The sequence below is a fragment of the Polyodon spathula genome, chromosome 4, assembly GCF_017654505.1.
Source record: "Polyodon spathula isolate WHYD16114869_AA chromosome 4, ASM1765450v1, whole genome shotgun sequence".
NCBI lineage: Eukaryota > Metazoa > Chordata > Actinopteri > Acipenseriformes > Polyodontidae > Polyodon > Polyodon spathula.
Genome location: NC_054537.1, coordinates 17,498,854 through 17,516,389, shown reverse-complemented (window position 1 = coordinate 17,516,389; position 17,536 = coordinate 17,498,854). Strand labels below are relative to the sequence as shown.

Genomic DNA, 17,536 nt, shown 5'->3' with positions numbered 1-17,536 from the left:
ACTGGGAATGCGTGGACGCTGCTCTGGCATTTTGCTGGTTGTCAACTGATCCTATTGGAAAGCCCCAGACTGCTCAAATGCAGCCGTTCAGGGGCCAGACCCAGAACTGTAGATTCGATGGATCAGGACACCACAAGGTCCCCCTGCACATAACTGCACTAAAGAGGCAATTGCTACAGAAGGAAATTGGGCAGTGGTGACCGGGGCGACTGGCAAGCAGGCTGGTAAACTGTTGGGTGAGAGGCGAAAGCCTCAGATCTGGCGTAGCGATTTCTGATTCAGGGGGAACGTACGTGAGGTCATCCAACCGTGCCGTGAGGTCTGGAGTTTCAGGGGGAGTGGAGTAGGAGACCATGTAAATAACTATACATTGTGATGCACCGACCTGGGCACTAGGTCCATCACAGGTAGGTCTGGGCATTCCGACAGGGTGTCTGGAAGTATGGGACAAGGGACCGTACCCAGTGGCACCCGACTGGATTGTAGGGTTGTCGGTCGAGGCTGTGGTGGAAGAGGGCTTTTCACCATCTCTTCTCTGTAGCCAATGGCAGTAACTTGCAGCGGCAACTCTTGTTGTGGTGCAGGCTCTTTCCAGCAGGAGCTCCGACACCTCCGGTTCTGGTAAACCCCCTCTCGTCTCGACACCCGGTTGGCCTCTTGTTGTGCTGCCGTGGCCTGATTGATCGCTTTCATGATCTCTTATGTCCACGTTTATTTCTGCTGCATCGGTAACGCTTTTTACTGCTGCCACCATATCTGAAAGATTTCACTTGTTTTGAGTTCCTTTACCCTTTTTAAATAGACCCACACACAGAAATGTAAGTTTTAAAGCACTTTTGTGCCAATTTATTAATTTACAGAAATAAAAGAAAAATAATCAAAACAAAAACCTAACTCCCCTTGGAGTACTAACTAAACTTTTCCACTTAACCTAATAAACTGGACAGCTAAGTTGTTTATCAGTCACAAAACATTTGTTTTCACGTTATAAACACAAATAAAAAAGGTTTACAGACTACCCTTTCTCTTAAAATTACAGGTTTCTCCACACAGACTGCCTACCCTGACCAAACATTTTACCCTGTTTATATACCTGCCTGTTAATCCCAGGCAGGTGACACTAATTCAATTCTAAAACAATTAAACAGGTAATCAGAAATAATTTAAATAAACTAATTTCATCACACACACACATTTATCTTGCAAGGACAGAAATTAACCCTATCCCTGCCAACTACCAAAACATTTTTTTCCAGGCAGGGAAAAAAAATGCCCTGCCAGTATATATATATATATATATATATATATATATATATATATATATATATATATATATATATATATATATATATATACACACACACACACTGTATTAAAAAAACATACAAACATATAAGGGTCCAACTGCCTGCTTCTCTGATTAGATTATTATCGCCTCTTTAAAAACAGGAATATTTTCACTCTTGAAAACAAGCTGTCTGTGTCAACTTAACATGGTTTTCCTGGTGCGTGTACATTCTCAAATATTTTAGTAAGCAAGATGCAATACCAGTCTTAGTAGTCACTGATGTAAAAACACATTTGTATAGTGACCATACTATGCAGGGTTTCATTGAATAGAACACAAACAAGACTAGAGGCTTGTGAAATTAGATACAATGGGGAAAGAATAAAACTGTTAACATGTATCTAAACTTAGCATGATACTTTAGTTTTCACCCTTTTGTTTAAGGAGTCCATGTTTCTCTCACTTCCCCTATTGTAAATCCCACATGACATTAAACATACACACGGTACACATACACCTGAATTGTTCGACAATTGCTACTTGCTAAATAAAACCTAACAACCATAACAAGTATTGCTCTTTTCAGGTTTTATAGATGATTTCTTCCCCATCACTTATTTTTTGACAGAAGCCATTGACCTCTTGCAAAAAGCGTATTTTGTTAGATAAAGCTTATTGAGATGTGAGTAGGTGCACATTTGCAAGATCTTTTTTTTTTTTTTTTAATCCCAGTAAATTAAAGTGTTTAAAAGAACAGAGGGCATTTTGACAAATGGCTTGTTTCCAAGAGAACTTGCAATGCAATTGGAAACTGAATATGAAAATATGAAAATATTTCTAACCAGTAGAGTAGATCAACAACATTTGGCCTTATTCATAGGTTTCAACAATGTGCACTTCTTTGGGGTGAATTTTAGCAATTTGCTATATTCTATTAAAGCTTAGGCAGTGTTTTATTGACTATATCCCTTAGAATATGAGTTTTATTATTGTATTAATTGATACAATGATTAATAACATAAAAAAAATTCATAATAACATGAAAAAGGTGTCCTGGAAGTGAAGTAATAAAACTGTATTGATAATCTGTATTGTGACCAATGCAAGGTAGAAACACTTCTAATGGGGAGTAAGAAAGGAATTCCCCAGTTAATTCAATTATTATAATGAATTTCTTAGAAGACTGCCTTATTCAGGGTGACAACAATCAATAGATCAGCTAGCTAGAAATTAAGTACAAAGTGATTTATTAAAACAAAAGAAACCAAGATCCGTACACTCATACATCTATTTTATTTGTTTGAATTACTTTTTTTTTTTTTTTTTTTTTTAACAGAAATGTTCCAAACTGCATATTGTTTGTTCTACCAAGGGTTCTGCAGACCCAGCCTCTCGCGTCTTATATCTCACAGCAGCAAAATCACATGAAAAGACTTTCACAACTAACTTACTTATGTGATATTTACAGGTAAGTGAATTACTGAAGGTTTTGTTTGCCATCAGGAAGCATTTAATTCAGAATTAAGTGGAAAATGGCCTTTTAATATCATTAAAAAAAACACAAAAAACCCCAACTAACCAGCAGCCCTATCAAGTCCTCCCTGCCAGCAGCAGCACCAATAAGAACAGAGCGCTTCAAAAGTCCCCTACCCGCTTCACAGATATGATTGGTTGAATGGTACACGCTATGGAGTAATTCAACTTGGCAGGTATTTCAGTGGATGTGGGTAGTATTCTTGGCAATTTGTGTCATAGTGGTGCTCAGCTCACTGGCCAATGGCTTGGATCTTTGAAATAACATTACCCATACCAGCTTGAGTAAAGTTAACAGAAATACAAAAAGGTCCATTTGAAACAATGGGAGCCTACTGGCACATCCCTCCCCGAAAGTATTAGTCTTTGCCAACACAGGTAATTCACATTAACACCAACCTTACCTGAGGTTTGTTGTGCTGGACATTCTGCATTGCTCTCTTACCATGAAATATATACAATAAAACAACTAAACCTATTGTTTTCTCTATTAATCACATGCCTCTCTAACTTTCCAGTCTGAGTATTTTCCTAATTACATTGGTGGCATAGTAAAAAAATAAAAATAAAATAAAAATTCAAACTCATACAGGGACATTACTGCTCGTTCCAATACAACAGTAACTATCCAAGTGATCTTTACAATATCATTCAACACTACAAAATAACAGCTGTAAAGACCTATACCAATTCCAAACAGTGTGGTTCCTCTTTGTGAACACGTGGGCACTGGTGTAACTACAGCTTTCACTAAAAAGGTATTCTTTACTCTTGTACTGTTACTCTTAGGAAATTCTGCAGGAATTCACATGAAGTTGCCACCAGTACTTAAAAGTCTTATGTCATTTGATTATGGATATTTTTGCAAGATACTTGAGGATGTAGATATGACTGCCTTGCTATAAACCCAATCCTGTTTTAAGCCTGTGAGTGTTGTATTACAGAAGGTACAGGGCTGGTGGCTTATGAAACTGTCTATATAATAAAAAGCAGTCTGCATGACTATCACAATTTAAGTACACAAGTGTTCTTCACTTTTATTACTTCATGACATTGACTTCAAATTTACATTATACAGGTACCGATCTAATAATTCAGTGTATTATACAGTTATTTGCTTTTAAACCAAGTCCAAAAAAAAAGTAATTAAGCCCAAAATATTACTACCCACTTTATAAAAACCATGTCAGAAACACAAAACAATTGAGACAAGACAGGGAGGAGCAAAATTTAACTTTTTTTTTTTTTTTTTTTTTTTTTTTTTTTCTGTAACCGACCACACATTTAAAAAAAAAAAAATTAAATTAAAACATAATACATCAGATATACACCAAATTAAACCAATTGAAGTGCACATTTCTTTGGAAGTTTGAATAAAATCATTATCACCAGAAAACATAATAATAATAACAATCAAACAAACAAACAAAAATGCAGATGATTGAGTTCAAGTTCGAGGTGCTGGACAGCAGAAGGCCTGTGTTAGTGTCAGGTGAGAGCAGGGCCTTCATCTTCACTTTTTCCTCTGGAATACATTGGCCAACATGGCCCCAGAGGTGGTCAGCTGACCCATTTTGTTGAGGAACTTGGCCTTTGTGTCTTCACTCACAAGACTTGCAGCAATGGACATTGAACTGTAAGAGAAAGGGAAAACCATTATATGAAATGCAGCGTTATGCTTTCAGGGTGGGACACAAATAAACTGAAGAAAAAACACCCTTAGTACACAAGTAGGTCAGATAAATATGCATCATATTCATGTATAGATTTTATTTTATTTTATTTTAACACTATAAAAAATGGTACAGTGGTGATGGTGTCACAACAGGTTAATTAATTAATTGACAGTGGCAAAATTGAATTTAACTACAAATAAGGGCACAACACAACAATCAGATGGGGGGGGGGGGGGGGGGGGCACAATGTTCAGCTTGTTATATGCATTCTCTCCCAGGCTCACTTCTCTTTTTAAAACCCACATTGTGATATTACAGTCCTGTAGAGGAAAATAACTGGTGGGTGAGTAACTAACAAAGCTGACATGCTTGCTTCTATAAAATACACTTGTGGTTAAGATTTATTTAGGGAATGTGTATTTATTTATTTATTTATTTTTAAAGATGCCGTTTTCCATCCTCTGTGATAGTGATAAAGCTCTGTCCACCAAGCTGCCTAAATACGTATGCCTGCAGTCCGAGTTTGAGAGAACTTTTGCATTATCTAATAACCACCAGAATTCCATATTTTAAAACTAGATACTGGGACCTATTCCCCACGTACGTGCCAAGACAAAAGCTAACTTCACAGATCCCCCTGCTGCAAGGTTTAAAGAGTTTAAAGAGTGAGAAAAAAACACGTCAAAGCCACTAATGTGACGTTACTGCTACATACTGGCCATTATAAAAAACAAATACCAGAAACACCCACATGTGTAGCATAAAAGCAGACCTATTCTGGTGTGTGGATATTCTGCTATTACAATATACAATTCCCTAGCAATATTGTGATCTTACAGCAACATTAAAATGGATTGGAATAGCTGGAGGATAAAATTGCATAAAAACGCATCCCATTAGCTTGTTTATTCATATGACCACAAACGACACATCACACAATATTAGTTCAAAGTAAAACAAGTGCTATTACCCTTGAGGTTCCTGAACTGACTTGTTTTCCACCTTCTGCTCACATTCCTTTATCATGGAATTTAAAATAACCTGAAGGAAAAACAAGAACATGAATAAGAACATAGCTTTTGAAAAGACCACTCACATTCTCACACTCAGCCAGCAGTCTTTTCAGAAGCTGGGGTAATTAGTAAGCATGAGAAAGAATTCTCTCAATAGCAAACAGAGAATAATACAGAACACACATAACAACAGATTAAACAGGCAAGAAATAAAAATCTTAGGAACAAATGTAGCACAAAATACTGCTTCCCTTTAAACAGAGTAGTGTTTACAATGCAGAAGAAAACTGCAATGACTGACCATCGGAGGCAATTTTTACAGTGGTCCTTGCTTCAGGAAACCTTAATTTAAATATAATCCATATAAAATGTACAATACATATTTTAGAAACCGCTCTTTTTTAAAATTAAACTGTTTTATATTTAGTGCTGGGACAAACACGGGATTTTCATGTTCGGATATTCGTCTGTTTTTCAAATAGTAATAAAAGCTATTGTATTGCTCTGAACGCAGGCAGAGACAGCACATCAGCAGGGGGACGTGGCCGTGGCCTCTGTGTGTGTGCCTTTATTTTACAGCCAGACATTACAAAACGTAACAAGTTGAAATAGAAAAAAATATCCCAGGAATAAAGAATAAGTTATGTAGGACTTACTTTACTACAAAAGTTAGTTAAACTTTGTTTTGTTTATTCCCGAAATAAATAGTACATAAAGTTGACAACGCATTTTATTTTTATTTTTTTCATTCCTTGCAATTGCCATTTCTTCGCAGTAAACAGCGGCCATCGACACGTTTTCATAAAGTAATAACATTACGTTTACTTGTGCCTTTTTGTAGCTGAACAAGCAAACGAGAAGTGAAATTTAACAAAATTAAACACTTTGAATAAAACAAAAATGTACAAATGGCATTGTAATGGGGGGGGGGGGGGGGGGGGGGGGGGGGGGGGGGGGGGGGGGGGGGGGGGGGTTTCGTTTATTACATTCCACATAACAGAAAATCATAACTATATATCACACACACACAGTTTATACAGAAATCACTATACAACATTTCCAGCAAGTTTGGCACTTTAAGCGAGGCATTTCTGAATGTCCTGCTTGCCATTTTTTTGTCCCATGAGATCCTGGCTCGCTCTAAAGCAGCACAACACAGTTTTGTCCCAGATGCCTTTCCATAGAGATCACTATGCGTGCGCGCATAATCTGGTTTGTTCAATTTTTGCGGTCTGAAATTTAATTTAGAGACTGAAGAGCTGCTGTGTTTTATATGTTAAAAAAAAAAAAAAAAAAAAATATTATATATATATAATATATATATATATATATATATATATATATATATATATATATATATATATATATATATATATATATATATCACATATCACACAGAGCTCTTTTTCATTTGCCATTTTTTGAAACTGTTGTGCAAATTCTGGTGAGGTGGTAAATAAGTGCAACGTGTTTTTGTCATTTGTAGCGAATACGAGCATATGATTTTTGTATCCAAATATGTTAAAAAATATTTGTTTGTATATTCAGATATTTGTCCCAGCACTATTTATATGTGTATTTGTATACAAAGTGAGTCTGTCCCCATTCTTCAATACCTTCCTTCCTGTCATAAACCAACAGCTGCTTCCCTTACTGACTGAAATAATTTTCAACCAGTACCATGCTTTGACCCTGAAGAAACTGCTAAAGTGAAATGATCAAGGAAGTGAAACAAGAACAGACTAACAACTGACAGCTCTTTTTAACCGAGTGTACCTGAATTAAACAGCATGCCAGGTAACACCTCTGGGAATATTTTGGTTTGCTACAATCACAAAGTAATTTTACATAGCGTTCTGCTTTACTTTTCAGTAAAAAGTTAATACATTGGATATCAGTCTGTAATCCGACAGCCACTATGTGTGCACGTTTACAGATTGTGTCTTCATGTTTACTTTATAGTTCACAGAAGCACATAACTTAAATTTGAATAAAACTACGAGTTGCCTTCTAAATATTACAATGACAACAGTGTGTTTAAGATAAGTATCTAACTGTGTGTAACATGTACCATTTAAGCCCCAATTTGGTCATGCTATTAAAAACTAATTGCATGTGGATTGTGATTTCCAGGAAACTGCAATGAACTGTTAACTAAATGCAATACTTTTCTTTAAAAGAGCTGGCATCCCGGTGAACCAGGATAAAAATTACACTATGTAACACAATTTTTGTTCCTGGGTAGTAAGTGTTATTTCCTAATTGCTTATTCCTCAAAAGTATAGAAAATGGCTATTATTCCCCACAAACATTGCTTTTGTGACCAGGACAGCAATATTTTGAAATGTACCCATTTCCAATGAGAAAACGGGGGAATTTGTGTCTTTTCGTTCACAGAAAAAAACAACATATGAATCCAAATTAACATGTATTTATACTAAAGCAATACAAAAATGACTACAAAAGATTTAGAAGTGAGTAGTTTTTCAAGATTTACGATTATACTGTAAATCACTTTCACGAATCAGCCCCCAAATGTAGTCTCCCATCATGTTCTCGTTATACTGTCCTTGGTAGCGGCGTTCAAAGTCCAGTATATCCTGGTGGAAGTGCTCGCCTTACTCCTCCAAGTATGCTCCCATGTTCTCCTTGAATTTATCAAGATGAGCATCAAGGATATGGACTTTGAGGGACATCCTACGGCACATTGTGCCGTAGTTCTTCACCAGAGTCTTAACCAGCTCCACATAGTTTTTGGCCTTGTGATTGCCCAGGAAGCCACGAACCACTGCGACAAAGCTGTTCCAAGCCACTTTCTTCTTACTAGTGAGCTTCTTGGGGAATTCATTGCACTCCAGGATCTTCTTTATCTGTGGTCTGACAAAGATACCAGCTTTGACCTTTGCCTCAGACAGCTTAGGGAAGAAGTCTTGAAGGTACTTGAAGGCTGCCAACTCCTTATCTAGAGCTCTGACAAATTGTTTCGTAAGGCCCAATTTGATGTGCAGTGGTGGAATCAGCACCTTCCGGGGGTCCACCAGTGGCTCCCGCTTGACGTTGTTCATCCCCACAGAGAACTCGGTCCTCTGTGGCCAGTCCCGCCTGTGGTAGTGCGCCTTGGTGTCCCTGCTGTCCCAAAGGCAAAGATAGCAGGGAAACTTGGTAAAACCGCCTTGGAGACCCATCAGGAATGCCACCATTGCAGCCTCTTGATGCCATCTCAGAAAAATGCAGATATGTATCCACTTAGGCAGCTGGAACTAAACTGAACTGGTGGGCTTAAGGCCCCTGTATTTATACTACTACTTATATTACTGGAAAGTTCTAGAAGTTACTCCAAGTTTACTCAGCACTGAATCTATCTGGAATGTTCTGGAAAATAGGTACATTTCAAAATATCACTGTCCTGGTCACAAAAGCAAAGTCTGTGGGGAATAATAGCCATTTTCTATACTTTTGAGGCATAAGCAATTAGGAAATAACACTTACTACCCAGGAACCAAAAAAAAAAAAAATTTGTTACACGGTGTTATAATTGGGCATTCTAAATTGGGCAGAAAACTGGGGTAAAAATCATTGGCGACGACTAAAATTATATATAAAAAAAGAATACAATAAATAAAAGAGCTGACATATGAAAATTGTAAACTGGTGATAATTAATGCAATAAAAGGTGTTTAAGGTTTCAAAAAATACTTGTCTTTAAATTCTCATTAGACAAGTTCCAGCATAAAACAGTATAGTATTTTTTAAAACATTAATTAGGGTTTGATCATTATGTAATTACATTAAAAAAAAAAAAAAAAAAAAAAAAAAAAAAAAAAAAAAAAAACAAATCCACTTACGAACGAGTGTTTAGAAAAAATAATTAAGGACAAAAAGGTCAGAGTAAAAAGGGTAGCTGGGAGACAGAGGCAGGAGGGGGTGTTAGCTCTGCAGCCTCAAAGAAGCCTGATGATGGGAGTTATTTTGTTTGTGTTTTTGCTTTATTTGTTAGTGTAAATAAATGTACACAAAAGCGCTTAACGTCAAGGTGTGTGTGAAGCAGTCCTTCTCAACTAGTCTAACCTTTCAGCATCTAAAATGTATCTTATGGTTAAAACATTTTACTTTGAACCAACTGAATAAGTTCTGCATCATATCTAGGGGTCAACTCCTCAAGCTTTTGTGGGGAAAAGCCTGCTCTTGTTTTGGGAACTATTAAATAGCCAAGTGTACATATTTATTTATTTAGTCTTCCAATTTGTTATTTTTAAATATAGATTTTTTAAACCATTACATTGTATCGGGAAGGTGCCAGAAATGACAAGGCAGAAGTCCCCCAGTTAGCAGGTTCAGCACAGATTACTGAATCAAACCTCCAAATCTATTATATCTATTACCTTGATTAACATAGCAAATACAAATCTCTTACACAGGATTACTGTGGTGGATCAATCAATTGCTTAAATACAGATGGTAACTCAAATATTTAAAAACAAGAGAACCCATTGATCTTTCAACTATTCTTACCTGCAAAAATCAACAAAAAATAAATAACCTAGCAAAAACATTTTATTAAATACTGGTAATTATAGTGGTACTAATAACAGCTTTTAACCGAGTAAACATTCCACAATGTGGTCTATGCATTTAGCACCTCATGTTCAGGGGAAAGATGTTCCATGTCAGTTCTTAGACACCTCAGACCTGGCATAAAATGGTTGACCATCAATTCTTCTGAAATAACTGAGAGAGTACTGTTAAGGAGCCTGCTTGTTCATGTATGTTGCCAAGATAGCAATAACTACTATAATACCACAATGAAGAAAACACATGCTGCTAATTACTTTAGCTATAAGCCAAGGTTCCTTCAAAAGCATCAGTTTATTCAGCTTATTCTAATGTTCTTAGCCACAATAATACTGACTTCAACCATACAAATACTATTTTTTATTATTATAATGACCTGTATAATAATAATAATAATAATAATAAATAATAATAATAATAATAATAATAATAATAATAATAATAATATTATGCACTATTTATTTTTATTATTTATTTTTATTTTTCAAAAACAAAATAAGGCTCGGTATATAAAATCTGGTGCTTTCAAGAATAACATCAATAACCCTGGTCCAAATTAACAGGACTACAGGCTCATCTAATTTGCCCACATCCTGCTTTTACAGGGGATATATAATAAACAAAGTGATCATCTGACATCTGCTGTGGTAGGTTTGGAAACCATAATGTGTTGGACACTGCTAAGGTTTGACCTCAGATGGCTGTCTGGAACCAAATCTAGCCTTAAACATGTCAAGGCTTTGCTATGCTGTGGGAAACCTACGCATGTGCTGGGAAATGCGACCAAAATGACAGACTTTTCCTGTTTTCAAGAGTTCTTCTCAATATTGTCTCAGAACACATTCAAGTGTACTTCTTTTGGGGTTTACTAATGTCAAAATGGACTCCTACAAAACAAAAACCTGTAACAGTATTTGATGTTTTTCTTATTCACTGAGGGCATAGAAAACACTATAACACATCTCATGTTCAACACATTTGGAAGAATTTCAGATATTGATTCATGGTGAAAAGGATACAGCAACAGGAGAGTGCACTGTAGGCTTCAAAGAGCTGCATGGCGATGTCTTGCCTCTTGCTTTCCACAGTCTGCATGTTGTTACCAAGAGCCAGCTTGTGTAAATGAGGAAGCACAACTGAAAAACAAAAACAAATGCAAAGAAAACCAAAAGGCATAATTACATCTTGTTTCAGCAAGGGGAGACAAAACAACTCCCTTATTCTTAAAATTGTTAATGGCTGACTTTGCTGTGTAAATGTGTTCAATGTTTAGAAACATATACAAACAATTCTGTTCTGTTAATCCTCTGCTTGCATTTCTGCTGAGCTAGAGGCTCTTCATCGCATGCAAAGGCACAGTAGCCCCAGAAATCAAAGGAGCTATCTCTTCTTTTGTGTTTCGTTCTTTGCTTGTTTGATCTTTTACATTTCGCAATTTGATCAAAATAAACATTGAAATAACCTTTGATTTTGTTCTTTCATCATTTGTCAACGCTCAAATCGCAAAATGGTTATTTTTGTCGGTCATCCTGACTATGAGTGTAACTAATATATATATATAAAAAGATTATTTTTTTGCTTCGATTCCCTGATTCCACGGCTTACAGATGACGTTCCTATCCTCGTGTTGCACGAATAAACCCTGTATAAACCGCTCAGAATTAGTGCCTAGAACAGTGGTCCTGATTGCTGTGTATGTCACTGCTGTCACAGTTGTATCCAGTGAACACTACGTCCGAGTGACGATTGCACTTTACCAGTAAGGTGACAGATTGAGGAATGCTATATCGGAGTCACTCACATTCATCCCTGAACCTGGGCTCAGCATTTGGTCCAACCCTTCCAAATGTTTTGATGATCTCCATCTGCAAAGAATGCTGATCCTGATACTGGGGGTCTTCCAAAAAGGAGGCCAGCTGCATCTTCACTCTTTCCAACAGCTAAAACAATCAAAAGCACTGGACTCGGTATTCAAGCCTCTACACGTACTGGTGCCTCCACTGTGTCCACTGCATGCATCCACAGCTTACCACATGCACAGCAGTGGAGAACACCCAGGATACTCAGAATAACCAGCTTAATGACATAATTATTTCATATTCAGGTTGAAAATAGAGATAAACTGGTTCAACAATTCAAGATTATTTCCTGAAATGTCTCTGGATTTTATTGGCAAAAAATGATGGGTGGGTGAAAATGTTTCACATTTAAACTGAACCTTACTGGATAAGGTGATACCAGCATATTGAACACTGTTAATCAAGTCCATGTATTACTAATACAAGCTGGAAACGCATACCTCTTTTTGCGTAACTGTCTCCATGATCGTACCAAATGCTGGTATTGTAGCTATCCTTACAGAACTGAAAAAACAGGAAAATACACAATTATGTTTAAGTCACGTCTGCTGAAACTAATCAACAGGCAAAGACCAAAAAAATAACCTTACTAGAAGAAAGTAATCTGCACCGTATGCAAGTATGGAATCATTGATATGTTCATTCAGATGCCAGTGAAAACCAAACCAAAACAATGATAAAGAAGCAGAGAGGATTTTATTTACTGTCTTGGGGTTGCATTAACTCACAATTCAGGATCACTGGACAAGGTAACAAGGACTGGAGCTACTCTCTTGTCAATTAAAGCTTCGCTCATGCCGCGCAGAATCTGCTGCAACCGGTCAAAATGCAAAAGAGAAATGGGCAGGTAAAAATAATGGAGCGAAGACCTGGGCTAGCTGTGACTGCGGATGGGCAAGCAAACTCACAGTCACCTAACATGCAAGCGACTGGTTAGTGATGTCAACCATCTGTGAGAGAGGCTAGTGGGTTACTTTACAGCAAAGCACACACCCTCCTCCTTGGCTTCAAAGAGGCACCCACACTGCTTATACAGCTATATCAAAAAATAATTGACCAAAACTATAACAGATGCTTATGAAATGGTTCTTTAACGGTCCAAAAGAGTGTCATGATTATCAACAGAAAGGTTTGTGAACGGTTTGTTTTGAATGAATGGACGTGGACCAAGCTGTACTAGTATATAAAAGTTAAAAATCAAAATCACAGAAGCCTGCTGAAATGAGTTATTGGGTAACTTACAGCACCAAGGCCTAGCATTCTACTGTCAGCATACTGTGTGTCTGGTAGCATTTTTTTTACTGACAGGGACTGCTGTGGGGTGTTTGAGGTAAATGAGAAACCTGTATCTTAACTCGGCCAAAGGCTGAACAAAGGCCACTGGTCATTTTTGGTATGTCTGGTTTTGTGTTTGCCACACAAAACACAACACATGCTTAAATTCAAATTTAAAGGTGTAGCAATGAACTACCAAGTGAAAACAGAGGGGATTTGCTTAAGGAGCCAAGGCTGGAGGGAATGCCAGATGAACAAGGCAGGAATAGACTTACATTTCTGGGTCACTGGAGAGAGTAATAAGTGCAGGAACAACTCTCTGAGCTACTAGAGTTTCATTCACCCCCTTCACCAACAGCTGATTGGTCAGAGCAGGGTGATGTCACACGGGATGCATGGAAAGAGCGAGCACAGTGTCATGGCACATCGCAGAGAGAAAAGGAAAAAAACAAAAACAAAAAACACAAAAATATAACAAAAGCAAAAGCAAACCAAAATTTTAAGAGGCCAAGCACATAGTTCTACACTACTGCTTCACACTGTGTGAAAGAGTGGGTTGAAAAGCCTTCCTCATTACTGCCAATTTAGACCTGAGGTGTGTGACTGACAGAGCCACAGTACCAGTTACTGTACACTTTGTCAAAGCCCCTGTTCTTGTCATAGCCGCAAGCCCCCACCAATCATGTAATAAAGTAATTTTATTACAAGGGTATTAACTTCTATTCTTGTCATAGCTCACTGCCATTTATGGCCCGAAGCGTTGACAAGAGCAAATGCGGTAGAAATCAACTCCCAACAAATGCAAGGTACTTTGTGTTGCACCTATCCTGCAATAGACACATTACAATAATGTTCCTCATTACTGTCGTATAGTGGCTGTATTTCCACACCTAATTTCTCTGGGAAAGTGCAGATTAATGGGATACTTTCAATGCGCATTTTCTTTATATATAATTTCTTACTGGTTTGATGTGTGTGTTCTCTACTGGAGCCCCCTTCCCTGCACACTCTTTGCATACTTTCAGAAAATGCTGATAAGTTTGGACAGCCCCTAACAAATGATTCTTTTCTAACACTGAAAAAGCTGGATTTCTGTTACATGGAAAATTGGAGAAAAAAAAATCACATAACTTTTTTTCAACTTGCTTCAATGTTTAAAAAAAAAATGACTTAAAAAGGTATTAGTTAGTAAACTTGGCAAATATAGATCTGAGCAATACTGCAATAGATAGAATATGTATAATGGGATCTGAAAACAGGTAAGACTATGCAATATTATGCAAAATGGAGATGGTATAATGTCACCAACTTTTCTTAAAATGACTATTTTATATTTTTGCCAAAACAGATTTATAAGGTTTGACAAAACTTGTTTATATATAACTATGCTGGAGGAACATGGTTATAGTGCCATTATGGACTGAGAATTCATTATTAAATCAAATATAATGAAGGTAATTCAAGAAACAGCTTTGGGTGAACGATGTGCTAGCTATGCTGAGCACCAAAGGGCCCAACAGCCAACGATATTTTCAATCCCAATAAAATGTAGTATCCTTTTATGCACAGACATTTGTTTTTACATTATTAAAATAGCTTTTATATTTTAGCAATTGCACCTTATTAGAATTGGATCAGTGTAATTGATCTCGCACACCAATAGTGTGAATAGCTTGTACAATTAGTCTATAGTGGTATTGTGCCCTTCAGTACAGCTCCAGCCATCTGCAGGAAAGCAAGAGGCTTCTGCAGCTCAGACTAGAAACCGTGGCGTCCATTTCATAGTGGTGTCCTGACACTAGTTACAGGAATCAAATTAAGTAATGGAAATAAAAGATCTAACACTGGCTGTGAGATTAGTGTACATCTGCCAGGAAAACATGCATCAATGGACACGGCTCACTGCTAGATGAGGACACCTATCGTAATATTAGCCTCTAAGATGACAAGAAAGACCTTCTTAAATACTGACACATCTTTTAAAACCTGCTGTACTGTATAATTTCTAGCACTGACACTGCCTCCCTCCCTCGCTTACTCTCAAATGAGGTGAATTATCCTGGTTTTCTTCTTTTCAGGGGATTTTACTGCATGTCACAAATCAACCTACAAACTGTGAGTGTGTGTGTACCAGCAAGTGGCAGCTACACATCACGCTGCAGTGAGTGCTCTTGTAAAACAGATATTTAAGCATTATAATTAATTTGTTGACACCCCAGCCTGGTTACAATAGGGTTAAAAGGACGCAGATACATTTGTAGGCTTTAGTTCTTTACACTCCTGTAAGTGAATCACAAAATGCAAAGCCGAACAAATTCCTAAATGACAATACTTCAACTGACAGCAGAGTAACAAGAGGCTTGCTGCTCCATCACAGAGTACACAACAATTGTTATTCTGACACATCATTTACTTTTATATGCATATCTGTCATGCATCTATTAAAGCATTTTCCATACAGAGTTTTTTTAAAGCTTGATTATTGGTATATTTCAAACCGAGGCATGAATTGCTAACTTACCTCAAACATTCTTGCAGCAGTGCAGCGCACCAGTGCTGATGTGTGGACTACTCCATACCACAGGACTGTTAAGAGCAGCTCGTGGTATGCAGGGTTGGCACTGAAAAATAAAACAAATATATCTGTTAATAACAATAACAATAATAATAATAATAATAATATCCAACATTTACACGAGAGATGAACATGACATTTTAATATGAAATTGAAGGCATGTATCTGCTTGAAAAGCTTGTATTTGTTTGTTTTTTTAAATAACAGAATAGATAGCATATGATCTCTTTGGTGAAACACTAGGAGTACTTTAAGGCACCGGTACCTTGAATGAACAGTCTGTCTTAAACCGCCACAGATGTTCAATTTCTTTAAATGACTGTTTTTTTTTTTTTTTACTTCAGTTTTTAATGTATGAACTAACCATTAACAAATATAAAACAAAATCAAATCAGCAGTAAATGTAGAAAGTTTCCCTTTTTGATCTCTGGTGCTACCCGTTGATGTAGTCATCTTTAATATATAAAAAAAAAATTGTGATATAAAAATCAACCAGAAACCACACAAGCAAATTTAAGAATTTAAATATTTCTTTTTTTATTATATTAGCTAAAACTGCAGTGGTGTCCCAGAAATTAAAGAAATGACGTGCCCCTTAAAATAAAACTTGACCTTTTTTGTTAAGTATATATTTAGCAAAAAAGTAGTGACAGAAATGATGTATGCATTTGTGTACAGTATGCAATAAAGGGGTAAATATTGCCCAAGGAAGCTATAATTTACGTATTTATTTATTTGAATATAGTTTGAGAAGATGATTCAAACTTGAACACGGAAAGCATGAGTCAGGCCAAACCCCCACAGATCCTGAGTGTGGTGCTGTGCGAGTCGACAGAATTTTTAAGGATGTTGTTTCACAAACACTTTTGTTTGACAGCTGGTTGTACTTCCTGATGCTACAAAACATTTTCAACAACAGACCTGAGGTCAATTATGATAATTATAATTACAATTACAGAATCGTTTGCAATTACAATTATAGCACAATGCTATTTTGTTAAATTACAATTCTGCAGCAGTAATTACAACTACACTACAAAGTAACAAACAACTACACACACGAACATGTTTACTCTATTTATTCTGAACAACCAAGCAATAAATACATAAACATACTATATCACATAATTTTCAAACAAATGGGGTCACCAATTACAGTGTAATTTATTACGAATTTCACAATTACAACAGTAATTGACCCCAGGTCTGCTCAGCAATACAACAAGATTAGATTTCTAGCTATACCGTATATCTTTTGACACTTGACTGCAGTTATTGTATGAAATGTGATCTCATGTAGGTTCCCAACATGCAACTAACCCTGCTGCTTGCTGACAAGATGTCTCCCTGAATGAGTTGCTACATCTCAGCAGGCCCGTCCTGTATAAATGTTTTCAGATAAAAAAAAAAAAAAAAAAAAAAAAAAAAGGTATGACTAGCAAAAGATGTTTCACTGCTACCATAAGGAGTCTTTGGTGGGGTTGGGATCACTGGCTTTGACCATCAAACTCACTTCACTTGTCACTGAAGCTGACTTTAACTAGTTTGAGGGAAGGGTTATTCCCTGCGAGTAGTGTTGAAATGCGCTTCATTTAAGTAAATAGCCTAGATCGAGGGACATGCCGGGGCAAACTACTGTATTTGACTAAACTTCAAATGTTGACATAACTAAAATGCAACAACTGTCTACCTTATTAGAGAAGTCTGCTGATCCACACTGATCCTAGGCATTATTTGTAATAAAA

General features: G+C 36.8%; 1 protein-coding gene across 4 annotated transcripts in view; it reads right to left on the bottom strand.

Moving 5' to 3' along the window:
• Positions 1-1,386: 1,386 nt before the first annotated feature.
• LOC121314244 (RAB11-binding protein RELCH homolog) overlaps positions 1,387-17,536 on the bottom strand; it is a 64,217-nt gene continuing 48,067 nt past the window's right edge. For 2 of the 4 annotated variants that reach the window (XM_041247284.1, XM_041247285.1), the window contains 8 exons: positions 15,738-15,837; positions 13,492-13,574; positions 12,382-12,445; positions 11,884-12,022; positions 11,102-11,218; positions 10,150-10,238; positions 5,468-5,538; positions 1,387-4,455 (listed from right to left, as the gene is read on the bottom strand). In XM_041247284.1, the coding sequence (XP_041103218.1) occupies positions 4,335-4,455; positions 5,468-5,538; positions 10,150-10,238; positions 11,102-11,218; positions 11,884-12,022; positions 12,382-12,445; positions 13,492-13,574; positions 15,738-15,837 (784 nt within the window). In that variant the 3' untranslated portion in view covers positions 1,387-4,334. Of the gene's footprint in view, positions 4,456-5,467; positions 5,539-10,149; positions 10,239-11,101; positions 11,219-11,883; positions 12,023-12,381; positions 12,446-13,491; positions 13,575-15,737; positions 15,838-17,111; positions 17,172-17,536 lie in introns of those variants that run through there. The other 2 variants (XM_041247283.1, XM_041247286.1) reach the window with 2 other exon arrangements.